Genomic DNA, 21,997 nt, shown 5'->3' with positions numbered 1-21,997 from the left:
ACACCGGTATAGTGACACTCACCTCCACCCAACACCGTATAGTGACACCCACCACCCTGAGTACGCCCACACCCACACCTCATTACGGTTTCCGATATCAACCAATTTATTAAAAAGGTTATGAGTGTGGGCGGAGGGAGGGTATGCATGGTGAGGTAGGGTGGCATGGGCTGGTGGGTGGCATGGGCTGGTGGGTGGCGTGGGCTGGTGGGTGGCGTGGGCTGGTGGGTGGCGTGGGCTGGTGAATTGGCGTGGGGTTGAGGTGGGTGGCGTGAACAGTGAAATGACGTGAGCTGGTGGTGGCGTGGGCTGGTGGAGTGGCGTGGGGGTGGTGGTGGCGGTAGAGGTTGGTGGGTGGCGTGGGGTTGGTGGGTGGCGTGGGGTTGGTGGGTGGCGTGGGGTTGGTGGGTGGCGTGGGGTTGGTGGGTGGCGTAGGCTGGTGGGTGACGTGAGCTGGTAGGTGGCGTGGGCTGGTGGGTGGCATGGGGTGGTGCGGGTGAGCATGGGGAGGCGAGGTTAGGTCCCCCGCGGCCCATACTGCCCACAATGACACAACTAATACCACAAAAATCTTGGCTGTCCATCATCAGAGCCTTAATCTTGGTCGTCACAAATATTCGCGTCGAGGCATCAAGACCTCTCTCTCTCTCTCCCTCGCCCTCTCCTTCATCCTCCTGCTGGTAGTGCTCTCCCTCTTCCCCCTTCTTCAGCGTCTCCGGCCGCCATTATAGCTACCTCGCTCTGACGTATCGGGATCGTAACTCCGCCATGCAAATAGAGAGGATGAGACCATGTTGTAAAATCTATCCCAGAAAGACACGATCGGAGGAAAATTTCACCTGTCGGACGCTGAAGGTGGGGGAACCTGTTTGCCTAAGCTCATATTGTTATAAAGGTTGGGGGTAAGAAATAGAGGGGAGGGATTTAGGTGTCAGGATTGGGGGGAGGAGAGGATGGGAGATAAAGGTGGGTAGATGTGTCGGTGGGAGGAGGGGATGGTAGGGAGTGTGAGCTGGAGTGAGAGGCAGTGGGGGGTCCGTCAGAGATATTACAGATATTTTGAAGATGAACAGATAGGGGAGGGAGGAGGAGGTGAGAGGAAGGAGGGCCAGGTAGGGAGGAGGGAGGCCAGGTAGGGAGGAGGAGGGCCAGGTAGGGAGGAGGAGGAGGGTGAGTAAGAGGGCCAGGTCAGGGGATGGGGATGTGATGTGAGGACGGGCCACTGATGATTATGGTCACCCTATTGTTGTTAGTTGACGGTGTATGGCCCTGCTGGTCTGGATACACAACCACACATACCTGCAGTAGACATTAAGAGGTCAATATATAACTTGTGACGTGTGAGCTTCAAAGTTACAGTGAGGTGAGGTCGGTGACTAATGTAACGTGATGTGCTATAGCTGTTATATATAGGATACAAAAGTGACTATATATAATTTATTTAAGTTTTGACTCCTATTTTTTTTTTTTTACGTCATGGCATGTTTGGGGTGTGGGCTGGTGGGGGGTGTGGGGCTGGTGGGGGTGTGGGCTGGTGGGGGTGGCTGGTGGGGGGGCGTGGGTTAGTGGGGGGGGGCGTGGGTTACAGGCTACACTGGACACTGATCTTGCCACTACTTGTTTATTGATCTAATTAAAGATAAAAGTTAGATTAAGTAAGACTGAGAGACTTAAGCAAGGTAATCTCTCCCTGGAGTGTGTTCCTACTCTGGGGTGACAGTGTAAATCCCCCCTCCCTCACCCCCACTACCACCTCTCCCTCCCTCACCACCACACACAAGGCTATTAAAACACTTTATAACACTAGACGTAATTGCAAAAGTTGTATTAGAAATTCACTACGAGTTAAGAAAACAAACATTTTTAGACTAGTTCAAATCCCCAGCATTTTTAACACCAATACAAACCCCAACATTAAAAACCCCAGCATTTAAACGTCCCAGCATTTAAAAAAACCCAGCATTTATAAACCTCAGCAGTTAATAAACCCATCATATAAAAACCATAGCCTTTAAAAAACCTTAGCAGTTAAAACCCAGATCATTAAAAAAAACGAATTTTAAACCAATACAAATCAACAACATTAACACGACTGATAACAATGATTAGGTAATTGTCTCTATAATCCACAACTATATAAAACATCCCTCACACACGAAACACCTCCACCAGTCAGTTCAGTACAACTCAACATTGGAGTAACACAGTCAAGTTATAACTCATTCAAGCCACATAATTTTTCACGTTATTTAGAGGAACAAAAAAATGTTAAAAATTGAAGGATGTTTTAGATTTAGAATGTGGGGAAAAATTTAGAATGTTTGAATGTGATTAACCTTGAATTAATTTGTCCTGAGTATTGTCCCGGCCCTTGGTGGATAGATGGATGGACGGAAGAACGGACGGACGGAGAGAGAGAGAGAGAGAGAGAGAGAGAGAGAGAGAGAGAGAACAAGGGGGAAGGCAAACACTTAAGCGTTGAAGGATAATGATATTCACACACACCGCTCAACTGTCTGACGATTATCTGGCTGGTCGACACAGGTCATCAGCCCCCAACCAGCCCTCGACCAGCCCCCGATCAGCCCTTAGCTCCAGTGAACAGCATTCGACCAGGCCTTAGTTCAGGTGATGAGCCCTTAGTTGCAGTGATCAGCCAATATTCAATTTATGCACGGGCCACTAACTGACCATCAATCCTCCGTCAATCCAAGCGTGTCATCCACTCATCCATCCTACAACGTGTTCATCCACTCCTTCAGGCTAGAGGTCATCCATTCCTCATTTCATCCATCCTCAACCATTTAATCAACTCCTACAAAAATTCATCCATCCGTTCCTTCATCCATCCTCATCCACACGTTTAATCTATCCAAGTTCATCCAACTATCTCATCCACACGACCTTACCATCAGTCACACCCATCTCACCCACTTCAAGTCCCTTCAATCCTTCATCCAACTCTTCCTTCATCCATTCCACCCTTTCATCATCCAACCATCCATCCCTTCCACATTTCCATCCTCTTATCATACCCCATATTCTCTCACCTATTCCACTTATCCCATTTATAATCATCCATCCCATTCCATTTACTTTATCCATTCCATCACCATTTTACCCATTCCATCCCTCCCATCTCTCCTACCCATTTCACCCATTCCTTGTATACATCACCCATTCCATCCATCTCATCTTCTTTACCCATTTTACCTATAATTACCCATTTCACCCATTCCATCACTCTTACCCATTCCACCCATCCCACTCATTACCATTCCCCCAAGCCGTTCCACTCTGGCTATGACTAATGTCTGACTGAATTAGAAATGGCGAAGTCACACCCGACCACTGTGGCTTAGCACTATCATGGCCGGCAAGAATAAATCACCACACACCGTCTTACATACAGTGCTATCCCCCACCACCACCCCTGCTGACTTCACCCTTACGTCAGCGTCGGTGTAAGAGAGTGCTATCACCAGTACGTCAAGATGTCAGTCCCCGATGTCTCTTTCTCTTCGAATACGTGGCAAGATAGTGTTATCCCTACGATCATCTTGACTTCACCCTTATGATGAGGTAAAAAGAGGTGGTTTTTGAAGAGGGACCAGAAACCAAGACAGTGGTATGCTAATTTCATCTTAATCTCATCCTTATGTCGAGATACAAATGGATCTTGCATTGGACAATAGACAAGACAGTGCTATCCTAACATGTGATCTCATCCTTACGCCGAGGTACAAATGGGTCTTGCTTTGGACAATAGACAAGACAATGCTATTCTAAAAGGCGTCCTGATATCGGCCGTGTGGCATAGTTGGTCAATGGGAGGTTAAAAAAAGACCCAACCTTCAGACATTTACCTTCACTAATGTATTCTTTTCTTTTAGCGGAGAGCAAGACAGTGTTATTCCCCAGGGTCGTCCTTACGTCGCCCCCATGACCATTTTGGGCAGCAGGAGATGGGGGGGGGGAGGGATGGGGGAAGAGGGGGTATGGGGGGGGGGGGAAGGATCTCCGATTGGCTGGTGGTCTGATTTCAATCCTATGTCGCGGTTCGTGTAGGAAGAAAGTGCTATTCTAAAACTCTATCTTATGGTTGGACTCTGAGGGAAGAAAGTGTTATCCCAACCTATAGAAGGACTAGGTGGTATCTTATGAGTCAAGCATATGTCACTTGCTCCACCTTTGGTACGCCATGACAAGTGAGCATGGCAGGTGTGTGGTATCGGGGAACACACTAACCAAATCGATCGTATTTTAAGACGAGTATTGACGACGTTTGTTTGACGACACAACAAACATTAATATGGACCTGTGTTCAACGATGAGGAACGGAACATACAGGTGGAACAACAAGGAACAGAGCAGGTAAGATGGAACAACAAGTCAATATCATGAAAATGCTAAACCCGTTGCATCGAGAGAGAGAGAGAGAGAGAGAGAGAGAGAGAGTACTGCAGTATAGTCAACTCACTCCCACACTTGATTCTTTGGTTTTGTGTCAAGATTTGTGGTAGAGGAGGAGGGGGAAGGAAGAGAGGAGGAGGGGAAGAGGGGAGGGGGGTGGGGAGGAAGGGGAAGTTTACTGGTGACGCCTGTGTGTGTGTGTGTGTGTGTGTGTGTGTGTGTGTGTGTGTGTGTGTCCCCAGGTTACATGTTACGACATCCCAATGGTATCCCATGAGGCGGGAGGACATCAGGCTAACTCTGTAAGGACTCTATAGGATATGTTAAGGGACCCTGGACACCTCCCATCAAGAACACAGGAAACTTAGGAGGAAGGGGGGGAGGAGGGGGAGGAGGAGGGGGGGAGGAGGAGGAGGTTCAGGGCGAAACTTTACAAGAATCGAACACCTGATGCAAATATTGAGGTGGGGAGGGACAACACAACCTCCCCCCTCCCCTGCATCCTGGACTACATTGAGGAGGAGGAGGAGGAAGATGTTTAAGAGGAGGAGGAAGAAGATGTTTGAAGAGGAGGAGGAAGAGGTAGAATAAGAAGATGAAGAGAAGACGAAGAAAGATGGAAGAAAAAGAAGAAAGAACGAAAGAAGAAGTATTTTATCACTAGATCACATAGTAATCAATCACCATCCACATCCACCTAAAAAAAAATCACAAAAAAATCCCCCAATAAAAAAAAAATCACAACAAATATCAACCTAAAAAAAAAACCTAGACAAAAGTAAGTGGTGAAGAACCTTAGTCAACAATGATACCAACTCAAAAAAAAAATAAAAATTAAAAAAGAAATCGCTAATAATACAACGAGGCAGTCAACTCTAATTTGGCAACACTCAGGTGACCTCCCCTCCCCCCCTCTCTATGATAATCTTACTCTGCCCTCCTCACCTCGCTAAACCGGCAACCCCGCTTTTTACGAACACCTACCTATACCGGAAACAGGTTAATTGTATCTCTATTTCCTTCGTTACCTTGACCTCTCAGTAGGGTTAAGGGTATAGGTAGGTATGATAGGTTAGAGGTATGAAGGTTAGTGGAGGTAAGAGGTCACACTATATGATAATGTGGTCTATGTTCATTATCACCAAGTCACTGTACCATCGAGTCATTGTATCCCCAGTGTACACCAGACTGGCCATTGTGTAGTATATGTATGTATGTATGTATGTATGTATGTATGTATGTTTTCGATTCCCTGTACCACATGTGTCTTTAGTTAACTCCCTGGTCAGTATATATACACACTACACCATATGTGCCCTCCTTAAACACACTACCGCCAATACTAATCCACATTACATCTTTTGTGTCGACACCGAGGCCTCAAATACACCCCCCCCCCACACACACTCCACCAATCCTCATACTCCACCAATCACCCCCCCACACCAATCACCCCAAATACGATCACCCAAGACATCACCCTCCCCTTACCACCCCTTATTCCTTCGTTCCTCCAGAGTGCACATGCGTCGAGGTGCTCAGTTCCGCCTGCCTGAGCCTGGCGGTGTGTACACGGGAGGTGCTCAGTATCCCCTTGTGTAGATACTGAGTGAAAGGCTATCTTACCTACTTGACAACATGCTTCATTTCTCCAGCAAACCAAACCTGAGCTTAAGTAAACGCCGAGTCAGATATTTAACTCCTAGCGCAAATATAATTAAATGTTCATTTCTTTAAGCGCCTGCACGCACTGGATTAGAATAGGAATCCAGTCTTAAGAGAGAGGGTGGGGGGAGGGTGGGGGGAGGAGAGGGAAAGACAGAGGGAGGGTCAAGGATGGGAGAGGGAGGAGGGTGGAAGATGAGGAACGTAGATGTGGGGTAGTGGAGAGGTAGAGGAAGGGAGAGAGAGGAAGGGAGAGAGAGGGAGGAAGGGAGAGGGAAGGAGGTTCTTCTTGAGACGGTAATGGTAAACCCTGGGTGGACGTCTCTGTAGTTAACCCACCCATACTCCCTCTCACTTTCCCTCTCTCTATCTTTCCCTCTCCCTTCCTCCCACTCACTCCCATCCACTCCTTCTCTCTATAACTATTTGTTTCTATATCCCACAAAAATAAAATAATTTCCAAAAACTGATATAAAACCTAACCCCCCCACAAACCCCTCCCCTCCCCTCCCTAAAATAAGTATAAAAACCTTTAAAACAAAAAAACGACTCCCTAAAATACATACCCTTAAAAAATACTAAAATAATACATCCACATCTGAATTAAACTCCCAAAAATAAATTAATAAATAAAAATCCCCCTTGAAAATAAAATCCCATTATATAAACACCTAAAAATTAAACCCAAGGAAATAAAAATCATAAGAAAATAATCAAATCACCTCAAAATTAAAAACCACCATCCCCCCCCAAAATTTTTCTCCCCTCACCGCCCCCTTCCTCCCAAAAAACCCTCATCGGTTCCTTAATTAATGAGCATCTCAGGTAGAATCATAATCCCAGGTAAAAAAAAAAAGATTGTCGACTTCGGGTTTACCTTTAATTAGAGAAAAATCGTGACCTGGTTGGATGCTGATGACCTTACACAGTTCTTAAGACGTGATTTACTTTCCTGAATGAATCTTAAGACAAATCGAGCACTAGTTTTTTCTCCAGGACAATATAGCAACAGTATTATGGTTTTTGGTTTACCCTATGTGGTCGTAGTGTATCCTGGAAGTTAAAAAAATGGCAGTTTAATTTCTCTCTAAATTTTTTTCATCGTATAATATGTCATTAGTATTGTATCATTATATTTGTGTTCGTAGTGCATCCTAGAAGTAAAAGAGCGGTGTACACTTTATTTTTTATCCTAGTACAATAAATCAAGAGTATTTTCCCCTCTGTTTAACTCTATTCATAAATTCGTTGTTCATCCTAGACGTCCATCGGTAAATTCTATGTTTGTATTTGTAGTTCATCCTAGAATATGATAACGTGAATCGTAGTGGGAGCATTGGCACTTCTGGCCCTATTAGCTTCACAGGCACTAGTGGGATATCTGGCACTCTTGGCCCTACTAGCTCATTAAGAACTCGTGGGACCTTTGGCACTCTTGGCCCTACTAGCCCCCAAGCACTAGTGGAATATCTGGCACCCATGGCCTTACTAGCAAAAGGGCACTACTGGCACCACTGAGGACTCCTGGGACTCCTGGACACTACTGGCATCTCTGGACACTTCTGGCACCCCTGGGCACTACTGGCACCCCTGGGCACCTCTGGTACCCCTAAGCACCCTTGGCACTAATGGCACTCCTGGTCACTATTGGCACCCTTGGCACATCTGGACACTACTGGCAACTCTGGACACTACTGGCACCCCTGGACACTACTGGCACCCCTGGACACTTCTGGCACCCCTGGACACTTCTGGCACCCCTGGGCACCTCTGATACCCCTAAGCACCTCTGGCACTCCTTGGCACTACTGGCACCTCTGGCACCCAGGTAGACAGGGCCACGCTCGGCCACACGACGGAGATTAATAGTGAGTGAACACGGACGCTGGGATATTATGACACGATACAGGGAGGACAAACACCTGCTAACATTACCTTTATATATTTCTGCTTAAAACACCTGCTTTCCTAATTAAAATACCTGCTTTCCTAATTAAAACACCTGCTTTCCTAATTAAAACACCTCCTTTTCTAATTAAGACACCTGCTTTCCTAATTAAAACACCTGCTTTCCTAACTAAAACACCTGCTATATTACCTTCCCATTTCCCTGCTTCCTATAACACGTGTGGCCGCTCGTACAGTGACTTACAGTGACTAAGTACAGTGAATAACATCACATATTACAGTGACCGTAAGAAGACAATGAACTATTATGGTCATTATGAGAACACCACGTCATAACGACAGCTAGAAGCAGAATCATTAGTTAGTAAATAGTTTAAGAATAATGATGATGATAATGATAATCTCTCTCTTCCGTGGCTCCATTGTTCCTCTAATTAGACAGGCGTGTTCCCGTCTCCCCTTTTACCTGTCTGTTTATGTCTGTCTACTTGCATTTCCTTGTCTGTTTGTCTGTCTCAATTCACTTCTCCCTTGTCACTATTGGACGGAGACTCTCATGCCCTTTCTGTCTCTATTTTTCTTTTCTGTCTTTTTTTTCAATTCCTCATGTCAATAGTTGTGTATGGTATTGGTTTCACCTCTCTCTCTCTCTGTTTGTCTTGTTACTCTTAATCTTCTTTCTTCCATATCTACCTTCTTTCTCCTTTTCATCCACCATTCCACAAATTTCTTCCTTGATTTTCCTTTTCTGTTCATTCTTAGTTTCGGAAATTTCTTCCTATCTCCCTCTCCCCCCTTCAAGTAGTGTCGATTATCTCTCTATCCCTCCCTTAAGCAGGTCGAACACCCCTTATCTCCCTTAAGCAGGTCGATCACCCCTTCCATCCCTCCCTTGAGCAGGTCGATCACCCCTTCCATCCCTCCCTTGAGCAGGTCGATCACCCCCTACTCTTAAACAGGTCATCTCTCCTCCTCACCCATTCCTCCCACCCCCATCACCTTTTAACAGAGGGAGGGAGAGAGGAGGAGAGGAAGGTGATCTGGTGAAGTCATGGCCACACTTCACAATAATATGATACGACATCCATTCCACAGAGGGCAACCTGCTGTCCATTACCCATGTGCATGTCACTACGTCGAGGGGTGGGGGAGGGAGGGGTGGGGTGGGAGGTGAGGGAGAGGGAGTGAAAGAGGTGGAGGGTTTTTTTTATTGTGGAGGAGGATGGGGAGAGAAGGATAAGAGAAGGAGGGGGAGGAGGAATAGGGAGAGGAGGAGGATGAGGAGGAAGGTAGGAGAAAATGTTGGAGATATGTGGTGTACGAAGAGCCACACCCAGCCCACACTACCCCAACACCACACCCAGCGCCCCAACACCACACCCAGCGCCCCAACACCACGCCCCCAACCTACAGTACCCCAACAGAAACTAGTCTAAGATTTGTGAAATAAAATGAAATCTACCAAATAGTTACCTGTAATTACCTGTTCGCACCTGTACCTTAACTTAGGAGTAATTAGCAATATATATACCATGTAATCCCGGTATAAAACAAGTAGTATATAACTGAATCATTAACCTAAACCATTACGCCAGTTAGAGGTGTATAGTAATTCAACTTATACATGTGTTACCACTGAGTTAATTACAGTATGGATTTATCAATACACAATAAATGGATTAATAACAGTCATGAGGTTTTAATAATGAAGTAATAAATATTCCTCGAGGACATAATTATTGCAGGGAATGAGGAGTGGGGTTAGGTTAGGTTAGGTTAGGTTATCAGGTTGGTCTATGTTGCTCATTTGCATTAAGAAATTATTGACTGAGGTGCCTACTTACCCATGTACCTCCCCCCCCCCTTCTCCCTATTTCAACCTCCCCTCTCTCCCTTCCCTCCCTCCCACACCTCTACCACTTCAATCCCTACTCCCTCTCAGGCCACTCCTACCACTCCCCTACATCTTCTATCCTCCCCCCTCCCATCCACAACCTCTCCCACTTCTTCCCCCACCCCTTCTCTACTCCCCCCCCACCCCTTCTCCACTCCACCTTCTCTACACCCCCCACCCCTTCTCTACCACCCCCCACCCCTGACCATCTATTAGGGAGGCCTCGCAAAAATCACCTATTGACAGAGAGTTATAAACCGAAGGAGGGAGAGGACTGAGCCTACCGCCGTCACAGAGACACGGTAACGAGACGATAACGAGACGGACAAACACAGGGACGGATTCATATGTAGCAGGGGGCTATTACTACTGGCTAGCCCCCCTCTCTGGAGTGACGAAGGGTGGGAAGGGGTTAGGGGAAGGGATGAAAGAATAGAGAAAGGATGGATGGATTAGAGGAGGCAAGAGGAGGGCAGGTGGAAGGGAGATAAGAGGGAGGGGTGTGGAGAGAGGAAGAGGGTGGGATGAGAGGGAGGGAAGAGTTGTAGACAAGAGGAGGAAGAGGAAAAGGAGGAGGAGTATCAAGATGTCAACTCATGCTTTTAAACTGAGAGAGAGAGAGAGTACACTACCAAGGTTTAATTTGCAAGGTTTTATTGCTGGTTTACTGTGTTGTCAAAACCTGGGAAGATGCTGAGTTTATGTAATTCGACTCCTGAAGAGTTAATTCCCTGAGTCATTCATTCATTCATTCATACAATTAACACAGGTGTATAAATCCTAGTGTTTATTTACCTTATGTAGACTATATGTAAATTTCTTCACCCCTATACAGTCACTCTTACTTATGTTGTGTCGTGAAGTCAAACTAACTAAGGTGTGCTTTGTCGTGTGCTCAAACAAGGTGATAGTTTCTGTGTCGTAACCTCAAACTAACAGACTTGCTTTGTCGTGCTCAAAATAAAGGCACATTAGTATCGTAAGGTCATACTACCGAAATATTTGTTTATCTAACCTAACCTAACCTAACCTAACCTAACCTAACACTCCGCCAGCAACACACAACAACACGCTTGATGCTTTTAACTTTCCACCTATCGCTAACCGCTAACTCTTATGACTTTTCACCTACACCTTGAGGGTCAATTTCTACTGTTTGGCACCTACTGCTTAATCGTCAATTTCAACTACTGATTACCTACTGCTTAATCGTCAATTTCAACTACTGATCACCTACTGCTTAATCGTCAATTTCAACTACTGATCACCTACTGCTTAATCGTCAATTTCAACTACTGATTACCTACTGCTTAATCGTCAATTTCAACTACTGATTACCTACTGCTTAATCGTCAATTTCAACTACTGATCACCAACTGCTTAATCGTCAATTTCAACTACTGATCACCTACTGCTTAATCGTCAATTTCAACTACTGATTACCTACTGCTAAATCGTCAATTTCAACTAACCTTAACGGTGGATTTCGACTGCAACTAATCTTCTGCTTGAACGTCAACTTGTCCTTTGTAACTCTGCTTTAAGTGTTGAGTAGATTTCCAAAACACCATCTCAAGGTACTTTCGAGAGAGTTGTACTTTCTGTCACTGTCACTGTCCATCACTGTTTACTTCCTCCTCTGGGAAGTATCACCACACGACAGTAACTCCTTGATACCTCCGCCTCGAAAACTACAGAAAATGGCTAATTAACTCAATTTATATCTCGTCTTAGATTTGTGTAGACGAGTAAAGGAATTAAAAAGTTCACATACCATCTCTTCTTCTCGCTTCTCTCACCTCCTCTTCTTCTCCCTCTCTCCCTCCTCTCCTTCCTCCCCTCATCTTTTCTCTAGTCCCTCTCTCTTTCTCCTCTTCCCCTCTTCTCCTTCCCCTAACCTCCTCCTCCCGTCCCCTCCTCTACCCTTCCTTCTTCACATTCTCCTCCACAATAAAATAAACCCTCCCTCCTCTTTCACTCCCCTCCCCTCTCCCTCCCCCCCACCTCCCCTCCCCTCCCTCCCCTCCCTCCCCTCCCTCACCCCTCGACGTAGTGACATGCACATGGGTAATGGACAGCGGGTTGCCCCCTTGTGGAGATGGATGCATTAATTATCATATTATTGTGAAGTGTGGCCATGACTTCACCAGATCACCTTCCCTCTCGCCCTCCCTCTCGCCCTCCCTTCCTCCCTCTCTCTCTCACCTGCTTGAAGGGGTGACAAAGGTGGTTGAAGTGGGGGAAAGGGAGATGTTGACCTGTTTGATGGGGAGGGAAGGGAGGTGTGGTCGACCTGCTTGAAGGGGGAAGACGAAGATTGGGAGAATTTTCAGAAACTAAGAATGAACAAAAGAGGGAAATCAAGGAAGAAATTTGTGGAATGGTGGATGAAAAGGAGAGAAGAATGATAGATATGGAAGAGAAAGAGAAGATTAAGAGTAACAAGACAAAGAGAGAGTTGAAACCAATACTCCCATGAGGAATTAAAAAAAAAGACAGAAAAGAAAAATAAGAGACAGAAAGGGCATGAGAGTCTCCGTCCAATAGTGACAAGGAGAAGTGAATTGAGACAGACAAACAGACAAGGAAATGCAAGTAGACAGACATAAACAGACAGGTAAAAAGGGAGACAGGAACACGCCTGTCTAATTAGAGAACAATGGAGCCACGGAAGAGAGAGAGAGAGAGTCATCAATACCAGATAATCAGTTCTCATGCGACCTAACACATTAACCTGAAGCACCTGACACACCACCTGACATACACATGGCCAGGTAGTGCAAAACACACACGCGGACATGGCCAAGTAGTGCAACACGGACACACTGATATGGCCAGGTGTGGAGCAAAACGGACACATAGACTTGGCCAGGTGGTGCAAGCCGTCATGTTCTGTATCTGTCATATATTTTGATGGACTGCACCGTCACGTGACACAACCCGCTGCTGGCGTGAATTAGGGAAAGATTCGTTGAAAAATTGTACAAAATTTGAATAAAATCTAAGTTTTGACCTCAAATGCCGACCCGCAAGGTACTAGGTCAGGTCAGGTCAGGTCACTTTCTCTCCCATTCTCCTCCTCACCTTCTTGTCTCCCCACACACACATTAACAGGACATAATCCATTTTATCTTTGAATCTAAAATATTCTCTGAGGCAACTCTTCTAGTAAACAAAAAGACTTATGCTTACTGAGTGGCCCCGCTGTCAATGATTACACCTACTGAGTGGCCCCTTTACCTCGTCGACTCACTCACCTGTAAAGAAAACGGAAAGAATACATTAATGTTTGGTCAATGTTCATGGTTAAGTTAGGTTAGGTTAGGTTAGGTTAGGTTAAATATATATCACAATGTTGGGTTTTCTTAAAATTCAAGTGACAATAAAATAACAAGAGTTAAAGAGTTAGTCACTAGATACGTCAACATATACTTGGATACAAAAATATGAGGGTGGATGAGGGTCTGGTGAGGGTTTGGTGGAGTCTGGAGGTCTGGTGGGGTTCGGTGGGGTCTGGAGGTGTTTGGTGGGGTCTGGAGGGTCTGGTGGGGTCTGGTGGGGTCTGGTGAGGTTTGGTGGAGTCTGGAGGGTCTGGTGAGGGTTCTGGTGGGGTCTGGAGGGTGTTTGGTGGGGTCTGGAGGGTCTGGTGGGGTTTGGAGGTGTCTGGTGGGGTCTGGAGGTCTGGGACGTGGGGTCTGGTCTGGTGGGTCTGGGATCTGGTGGGGTCTGGAGGTGTCTGGTGGGGTCTGGAGGGTCTGGTGGGTCTGGTGGGGTCTGGTGGGGTCTGGTGAGGGTTTGTGGAGTCTGGAGGTCTGTGGGATCTGGAGGTGTCTGGTGGGATCTGGTGGGGTCTGGAGGTGTCTGGTGGGGTCTGGAGGGTCTGGTGGGGTCTGGGGTCTGGGGGGTCTGGTGGGATCTGGTGGGGTCTGGAGGGTGTCTGGTGGGGTCTGGAGGGGTCTGGTGGGGTCTGGGGTGTCTGGTGGGGTCTGGTGGGGTCTGGAGGGTGTCTGATGGGGTCTGGTGGGGTCTGGAGGGGTCTGGAGGGGTCTGGTGGGATCTGGAGGGTCTGGAGGGGGGGGGAGGGGGGATGGGTGGTGAGGGGCTCTATGTGATAGGAGAGTAACAAATCTGGGGTCAAATACCATTGAAGAGAGAATATTATGTGTCTCAACAATAGCCAAAGACACAAATAAAAAGTCATGGGCAGTTCAATTCTCTTTCTTGGGTGAGTGTGTATGAAATGCTATGCGGTACACACACACACACACACACACACACACACACACACACACACACACACACATTATAAAAGGCCATATAACCAGATTAAACCAAATACACAGTAAACCATTCATAATAAACCACAATAAACCAAAGTCACAATAAACCAAGATACTCGACCTTAATCGACTCGATCATTGGAGCAGCTTTCCAGCCAACGACCCAGATCAGCCAACCTGTCAGCGAGTCTGTCACCCTTCCATCCATCCATCCGGTCAACCAACCTCTCAACCAAACTGCCAGTCAGTCATCCATCCATCTAGTCACTCAGCCAGTCACCCAATCATCCATCCACCCATCCAGTCACCCATCCAGTCAGCCAGTCAGGACGATAAAGAGTCGGTGACACCCTTGACCTCTGACCCCAGGTATCTCGGTGGACCATTGGCACGGGGCATCCATCCAGGGCAGATCTACCTGTGCCCAAGACATAATACTTTGTTTTATTTTGTTGTTTGTTTTTAAGAATGTGTCTAAACCTGAGTCATGGTGTTTTATTGAGGTGTTTGTTATAAAATTGTGTAGATTTAATGTGTTTTATCTATATTATTAGAGAAATATGGATCACCTGCAGATTAGCCAACTTAATTTGTTACACCTGGTGATTAAAAACACCTTAGTGCTACCCTCCTCCTTCTCCCTTACCCTCCTCCTCTTCCTTCTCCCCCTACCCTCCTCCTCCCTTACCCTCCACCATCCAACCCTCCTTCTCCTACCCTCCCCCTCTGCTTCTACCCTACTCAAGGTCCACCTCCCTCAAGTAGATACTCCATCCCTCTCCCTCAGAGTAAGACAAAAGCGATTGACTCAGAGAAGCATTACTACATCACAACAAAACTGAGACGCTGAAGAACAGGTGAGTAATTTATGAGCAACGAGGAAGATGGATGATGATAAATATGGATGATAAAGATGGATGATAAAGATGGATGATAAAGATGGATGATAAATATGGATGATAAAGATGGATGATAAAGATGGATGATAAAGATGGATGATAAATATGGATGATAAATATGATGATAAAGATGGATGATAAATATGGATGATAAATATGGATGATAAAGATGGATGAAAGATGATGATAAAGATGGATGATAAAGAGAGATAATATGATGATAAATAGATGAAAGATGGATGATAATATGATGAAAAGATGGATGATAAAGATAATAAGATGGATGATAAAGATGGATGATAAAGATGGATGATAAAGATGGATGATAAATATGGATGATAAATATGGATGATAAAGATGGATGATAAATATGGATGATAAATATGGATGATAAAGATGGATGATAAATATGTATAAATGATGTAGAAAAATGCAAATGAAGTTACAATGATGAAGCCTGAGCTAGTCTATTCCCTGTCTTAGTCAATCACTTATACTCACTCACTCACTGGTGTATCGTGGTTCTGATAAACTCTTTCCCTTCCCTCTTTCCTTCCTTCCATCCTTCGTTTTCTCTATCTTTCCTTCACTCCCTCCTTCCCTCCCTTCCTTCACTTCCCTCCCTCAAGTAGTGTACCACATCCCCCAACAGAGGTTCTGACCCTCCCTCCCTCCTTCTTCCCTCCCTCTTCCCTCCTTCCTTCCCTCCTTCCCTACCCTCCTCCAAAAGGGCTCAGGGTCCACGTCTGCACAGTCTAATGTATTCTTTCTGGCTATGAAGACAAAGACCACTTGATCTTTACCCATCAAAAAATGGACTCACTTTAAGTATACTCTTGAAGACTAGGTAACTCTCTCTCTCTCTCTCTCTCTCTCCTCTCTCTCTCCTCTCCCCTCTCTCATCCCCATTTCTTCACACCAACGTCTCGCCCTCACTCAACTTCTCTCCCTCTCACCTAACCTGACTCCCTCTCACCAACCCCTATCCTCATTAACCTCTGCTCCCTCTCACCAACCCTATCCTCATTAACCTCTGCTCCCTCTCACCAACCCCTACTCCCTCTCCCTCCTCCCTCTCAATAACCCCTCCTCCCTCTCACTAACCTCGCCCCCACTCGTCAAATTTTTTACAGTGCATCACATATTTCCCAAAACCAGAGAAGCCAATACAAGGTAGCTAGCTGGCTTGACGCTAACTGACTACGACTTGACGTGGCTAACTGACGTGCCTAGCTGCGCGGCTAACGCTGACGTAGCTAACGCTACGCGCGCTAACTGACGTGCTAACTGACGACGGGCACACGTGGCTAGCTGACGACGTGGCTAACTGGCTGACGTGGCTAACTGGCTTGACGTGGCGCTTGACGTGGTTGCTGCGACGTGGCTAACGCGTGCTGGCTGGACGGCTAACTTGACGTGCTAACTTGACGTTACTGGCGACGTGCTACCTGGTAGCTGGCGACGTGGCTAACTGACGACGGCTAACTTGACGTGGTTACTGGCTCGACGTGCTAACGGTGGCTAACTGGCTCGACGTAGCCAACTTGACGTGGCTAACTTGATGTGGTTAACTTGACGTGGATGGCTTGGCTGGCTGAACTTCGTGTGTTACTGCCTCTAGCCTGTCTCAGTTGAGGTGACTACTGAAGGAGGAACAACTCCCTCCAGCAGATCAAACTCAAGAGCTCTCAGGAGGGACGAAGCTTGGATGAAAATTATGTTAACCTTAAATCTTCAAGGAAAAAAAAATACTTGGATCTAAGCGGCCAGAAGGGGGGATAGAGGGTAGAGTAGAGATATGAGAGTGGTTTGAGATTACAGTGTTGCCAACGAACACTTCCCTATTCTTGACTTTAGTACGACTGTCATAAAAAAAATGGTAAAAAAGGAATAACAAAATTAAAAGGATAAAAAAGGGGGGGATAAAGATGATGATAAAGATGGAATAAGAGAATAAAGGTAATGATTGGAGGGTTTTTTTCTCCAATCAGCGAGACGAACAGGTGAACAGGTGAGTAAGTAAAGCCTTGTAGGGAAGACTTTGGTAACACTGCTTCTCCCCAGGTGATGTGTATGCTAATGGTGGTGAGCGGAGCAGTGAACACGAGCATTCTCACCTTGCTACACCATCATTAATTACTCCCATCACACAAATGTACACACGCCCACACACACACGTATGTACACGAGGCCAGACGCGAGTACATATCCATAAACAGAAGACAGTCACATAAATACACGTACATAAATACATGTTATGTCTTTGGATCCAAGTGTGTGTGTGTGTGTGTGTGTGTACTGTAGTCCATTATACAGGTACACACAAGTTAGAGGGGACAGGTGTGCATATGGCCGACTGTGGGGTCCCTAAACTTGTACACTATACATGTTGACTATACGTATTGAGAAGAAAAAAACAAACAAGATGGCCGACCTCCTTGTAAACACCTGAGATTAGTTGAGCTGAGGTGAGATTATTTAATGATCTTTGTATTTATAATTGTTATCAAACACACACACAGCACCCCCACCCCCACCCTCCTACAAAGACCTCCAACACACACATACCTCCATTCCTCCACCCCACATCCTCCCCTCCATCCTCCACATCACTCCCTCCCACCCCCACATCCTCCCCTCCCCTCCCCACATCCTCCCCTCCACCCCCCACTCCCCTCCCACCCCCCACCCACATCCTCCCCTCCCTCCCCCATCTCCCCTCCCTCCCCCACACATCACTCCCCTCCCTCCCCCTCACATCCCTCCCCTCCCTCCCCCATCCTCCCCTCCCTCCACCACATCACCCTCCCTCCCCACACATCACCCCTCCCTCCCCTACACATCACCCCACCCCCCATACACACATACAGCCGTGTTCACTACTGAGACAGGGACACGCACATTACATAATTATGATAATTAATTATTCGGCGTCAGGACACACAGTACACGCCCATATTGACACACACACACACACACACACACACACACACACACACACACACACACACAACACACACACACACACACAACAAAGAACAACACAGAACTTTCGACACAGTAGTCTGATGATAAGAACACTAATAAACATACTGGGAGCACCAACAGGGGAGGGGGGAAGAAGTTGGGAAAGGAGGTAAGATGGGAGGAGACAGAGGATGATGGAGGTGGGAGGAGAGGGAGAAGGAGAGGGTATTGGGGAAATGGGATAAGGGGGAAATGAAGAGAGATGAAAGGTAGTGAGGGAGGTTAGTGAGGAGGGTTAGTGAATGAGGGGATTAGTGAGGAGGGTTAAGTGAGTGAGGGTTAAATGAGAGGTAGTAGTGAGGTTGTGAGAGGTTAAATGAGGTTAGTGAGGTGAAATATCAAATAAATAGTTTATAATAGATATTCATTATTAATAGTTAAATTGGTGTGTGTGTGTGTGTGTGTGTGTGGGTGTGTGTGTGTGTGTGTGTGTGTGTGTGTAACTATTTCTCCCCCCTCTGGTCACAATCCTTCCTCCCTCCCCTCCATCCTCCTTCCCTCCTCCATACCTGGTCTGTGCCCCTCCCTTCTCCCCACATAATTCCCATTGCCCCCATGGGTGCTAGGGCAGTGTTCACGCCCATGTAGCAAGGGGCAAGACATTTCAGATTCACAGATAAAATGAGCCAGGTCTTGTTATCGTGGGAGGGGGCAAGTGGAAGTGGGGAGGAGGTGGGAGGAGAGGAGGTGGGGGAGGTGAGGGGGGAGGGGGTAGAGGAGGTGGGGGAGGGGGTGGGAGGTGGGAGAGGGTAGGAGGTGGGAGGAGGGTGGGAGAGGGGGAGGAGGTGGAGGGAGTGGGAAAGAGGTAGGAGTGGGAATGGGGGTAGGAGGAGGCAAGGTAGGGTAGGGGGAGAGAAGACGAGAGGGGTAGGAGAAGAGAGGAGATAGGGGAGGTGAGAGGGAAAGGAGAGGAGAGGGAGAGGGGCTACTCGCACACAGGTTGCATGTCCACACTCTGTTGACTAAGGCTCTGTTAATGTTATTGTTGTTGTATTTGTTACTGTTGTTGTTTTTGTTATTGTTATTTTTGTATTGTTATTGTTTCTGCTGCTCTTAAATTTTGTTAATATTATTATTGTTGTTATTATTATTTTGTTGTTGTTGTTGTTTGAGTTGTTGTTGTAATGACGTAGTGTGTAAGTACTAATGAAGCTCTGCCGTTGTTGATTTTTTTGTTTTTGCTGTTTTTGTTGTTACTGTCGTTGTTGTTATTTTTGTTGTTACTGTCGTTGTTGTTGTTATTTTTGTTGTTACTGTGTTGTTGTTGTTGTTGTTGTTACTGTCGTTGTTGTTGTTCTATGCCTGTATACAACTACATCTGAGTAACTACGTCAGACACCTCAATACATCAGTGTTGACATGTGTGTGTGTGTGGTCAGAGGTGGTAACATTATTGGAGAAAAAGGTGAATTCTCTACACCCCCCCGACTTCCCTCCTTCTCTCTCCCGACTTCCCCCTTCCCCCCTCCCGACTTCCCTCCCCCTTTTTCCCCTGATTTTCCACCCCCCCACTACCACCCCCCCCCCTCCCACTACACAAGAAAAACACGGCCCCCTCATTCTAAACAAAGGTTGCCCATCGTAATGTAAATTGACCACTCAGCAGGGAGGCTGCCGGTCTGCGGGAACCAATCATCGACCAGATAGTTCGTGGCCGTCCAAATGACACTCCCGAACCACTAAATTGGTCATTTGGGTGATGTTTGTTATTGGAAGTCTTTATGATCGACATCCTCAGACTAATGGCGTTCATTCTTTCAAGTAATGTTCAGTACCTGGTCAGTTGATGGTCACTACTGTGTGTGTGTGCGTGGTACTTAACCCCTAGCACCTCCAACAACACCATTCTCCACCACCACCTCCACCACCACCACACTGCAATATATTACAAAAATATAAACCCGGTTATAAAGCTTCAATTATCACAATGGGGTCCGTCACTAAGCAGTCCTCCGCCAAATTTACATCAAAAGGCTTTTAGACCATACGAGCTTGGCTGCCTTTTGAAACTTTTAAAATGTGTTTCTTGTTAGGAAGGTGAGCAGCGAGCGAGCGGTGCACGCCTTTGACAAGACAGGGGAAGGTACCTCGTGTCTTATTCTCCTCGCTAATAGTTTACTCAACATTTACAACTACATACATATATACATGCATTACACATACATACATACATACGTACATACATATATATACATACATACATATATATACATAAAATTCTACATATTATTACGAACCATTTTCTAACACTAACAAAAATACATTGGTTTTTCTCTCTGTCTCCTTCCTTCCCCTCTTCCTTTCTCCTTTTCCTAGACCTCCTTCTGTTCCTCCTTCTGTTCCTTCTCCTCCTCCTCCTCCTTTCTCTTCCTCCTCTACCAAATGCTATGAAAAAACTCACCATCCTGTAATTAAAAGCTTCAGTCCAGTGATTTTCTCACCTTTCCTCAATAGCTGTAAGAGAGGAGAGCTTCTTCCCTCCACCCTGAAAAACTATTAAATACATACAACTGGGAAAAAAAATCTCCACTCACGCCCCTTCCTCCTCTTCTTACCCCTTACCCACATACTCTTATCCAGCCTCCTTCCCTCCTTCTTGTTACTCCACTCCCTTCCTTCCCCTCCCCTTTATCCACACACCATCACCCCTATCCACCCTCCTCCTCCTCCTCCTCTTATCGTATCCCTCCTCTCTTTCGCCAACAGGAAAAAAAGGGGGATTTTCTTTCCACAAACCTTAAACCTCAAAAATCCCTCCCCCCTAAATAACCCCTTAATCCCCCCATGAAAATTTGGGAAAAAAATCACACCCCCCCAAAAAATTAACCCCCTATGAAAAAAAAGGTCTTTACTTTCCCTTAAATTAAAAAAAAAATAAAGGGTTAGAAGTTGAAGCGTTAGGTCATTAAATATGGTATAAAAGTCAAGTTCCATAACCATTAACACCATTCCAGACCCTTCCAGACCATTCCAGACCAATAGAGAGCAGCTGGTCTTATTATATGTGAGGCCCTTTTCTTTAATTCGGTTCACCCTCTATGTCACACCCGCTATGTCACACCCGTAATGTCACACCCACACTATGTCACACCCTGGTAAAATGAGACGAGAGGGGGGACTCGGTTATTGGCTTCTTTAGGGTCATACGGTTGTCTTTTCTTAGCTTGGGTCTGTACCGGGTCGGCGTTCATAGGTCTGGTTTGTGAGGGGGGTTGAGGAGGAAGGGGGGGTGGGGGGGTGTAGTGGTGGTAAGGGGAGGGTGATGAGGGGTGGTGGTTGGGGGAGGGGTGGGTGAGGGGGTGGTGGGGGTAGAAGTGGTAGTGGTGGGTGGGTGGGTAGGAGGGAGGGGGTAGTGGTGGTAGGGGAGGTTGCTGTGGTGGTAGGGGAGGTTGTGGTAGGGGAGGTTGTGGTAGGGGAGTTTGTGGTAGGGAGAGGTAGTGGGGTGGTGGGGAGGTTGTGGTGGTAGGGGAGGTAGTGGTGGTAGGGGAGGTTGTGGTGGTAGGGGAGGTAGTGGTGGTAGGGGAGGTAGTGGTGGTAGGTGAGGTAGTGGTGGTAGGTGAGGTTAGTGGTGGTGGTGGTAAGTGGGAGATTGTGGTGGTAATAAGTAAGAGACAGTGGTGGTGGTGGTGAGGGTGTGGTAGTGGTGGTGGTTAGGTCAGAGACATTATTAAAGCAAAAAATATATATATCTCAGAAGTTCATTATGTCACTAAATGAAAATCGTTCACCTAATCGCTAATTTTATGTCTACTTAATGCAAAATTAAATAAATATCTCCTGTATATAGATTTCTAATTCACCTAAGAACCTTCAATATCTAATTCAAATATTCCTGGCATTTCCTTAATTAAAATATTACGTAAGTCGGTTTAGACATTGACTTAGATATTAGAACTGTATTAATATCTTCG

The 21,997-nt window shown here is 46.3% G+C and overlaps 2 protein-coding genes across 2 annotated transcripts in view; both read right to left on the bottom strand.

Moving 5' to 3' along the window:
- LOC121857336 overlaps nucleotides 1-13,139 on the bottom strand; it is a 54,539-nt gene extending 41,400 nt beyond the window's left edge. The window contains exon 1 of the mRNA XM_042353345.1: nucleotides 13,073-13,139. The gene's annotated coding sequence lies outside the window, so the exon portion shown is untranslated. The remainder of the gene's footprint in view (nucleotides 1-13,072) is intronic.
- Nucleotides 13,140-13,301: 162 nt separating this feature from the next.
- Nucleotides 13,302-21,277, bottom strand: LOC121857344 (vegetative cell wall protein gp1-like). The gene is made up of 2 exons (XM_042353357.1): nucleotides 21,178-21,277; nucleotides 13,302-13,984 (listed from the first exon to the last, which is right to left on the bottom strand). Exons 1-2 carry the CDS (start codon nucleotides 21,275-21,277, stop codon nucleotides 13,302-13,304), a joined length of 783 nt encoding a protein of 260 aa, XP_042209291.1.
- Between the last annotated feature and the right edge of the window lie 720 nt (nucleotides 21,278-21,997).

Source organism: Homarus americanus, unplaced genomic scaffold, assembly GCF_018991925.1.
Source record: "Homarus americanus isolate GMGI-L3 unplaced genomic scaffold, GMGI_Hamer_2.0 scaffold30231, whole genome shotgun sequence".
Lineage (NCBI taxonomy): Eukaryota > Metazoa > Arthropoda > Malacostraca > Decapoda > Nephropidae > Homarus > Homarus americanus.
Note: the sequence above shows the minus strand (reverse complement) of the source record. Positions and strands in the feature narration are given on the sequence as shown.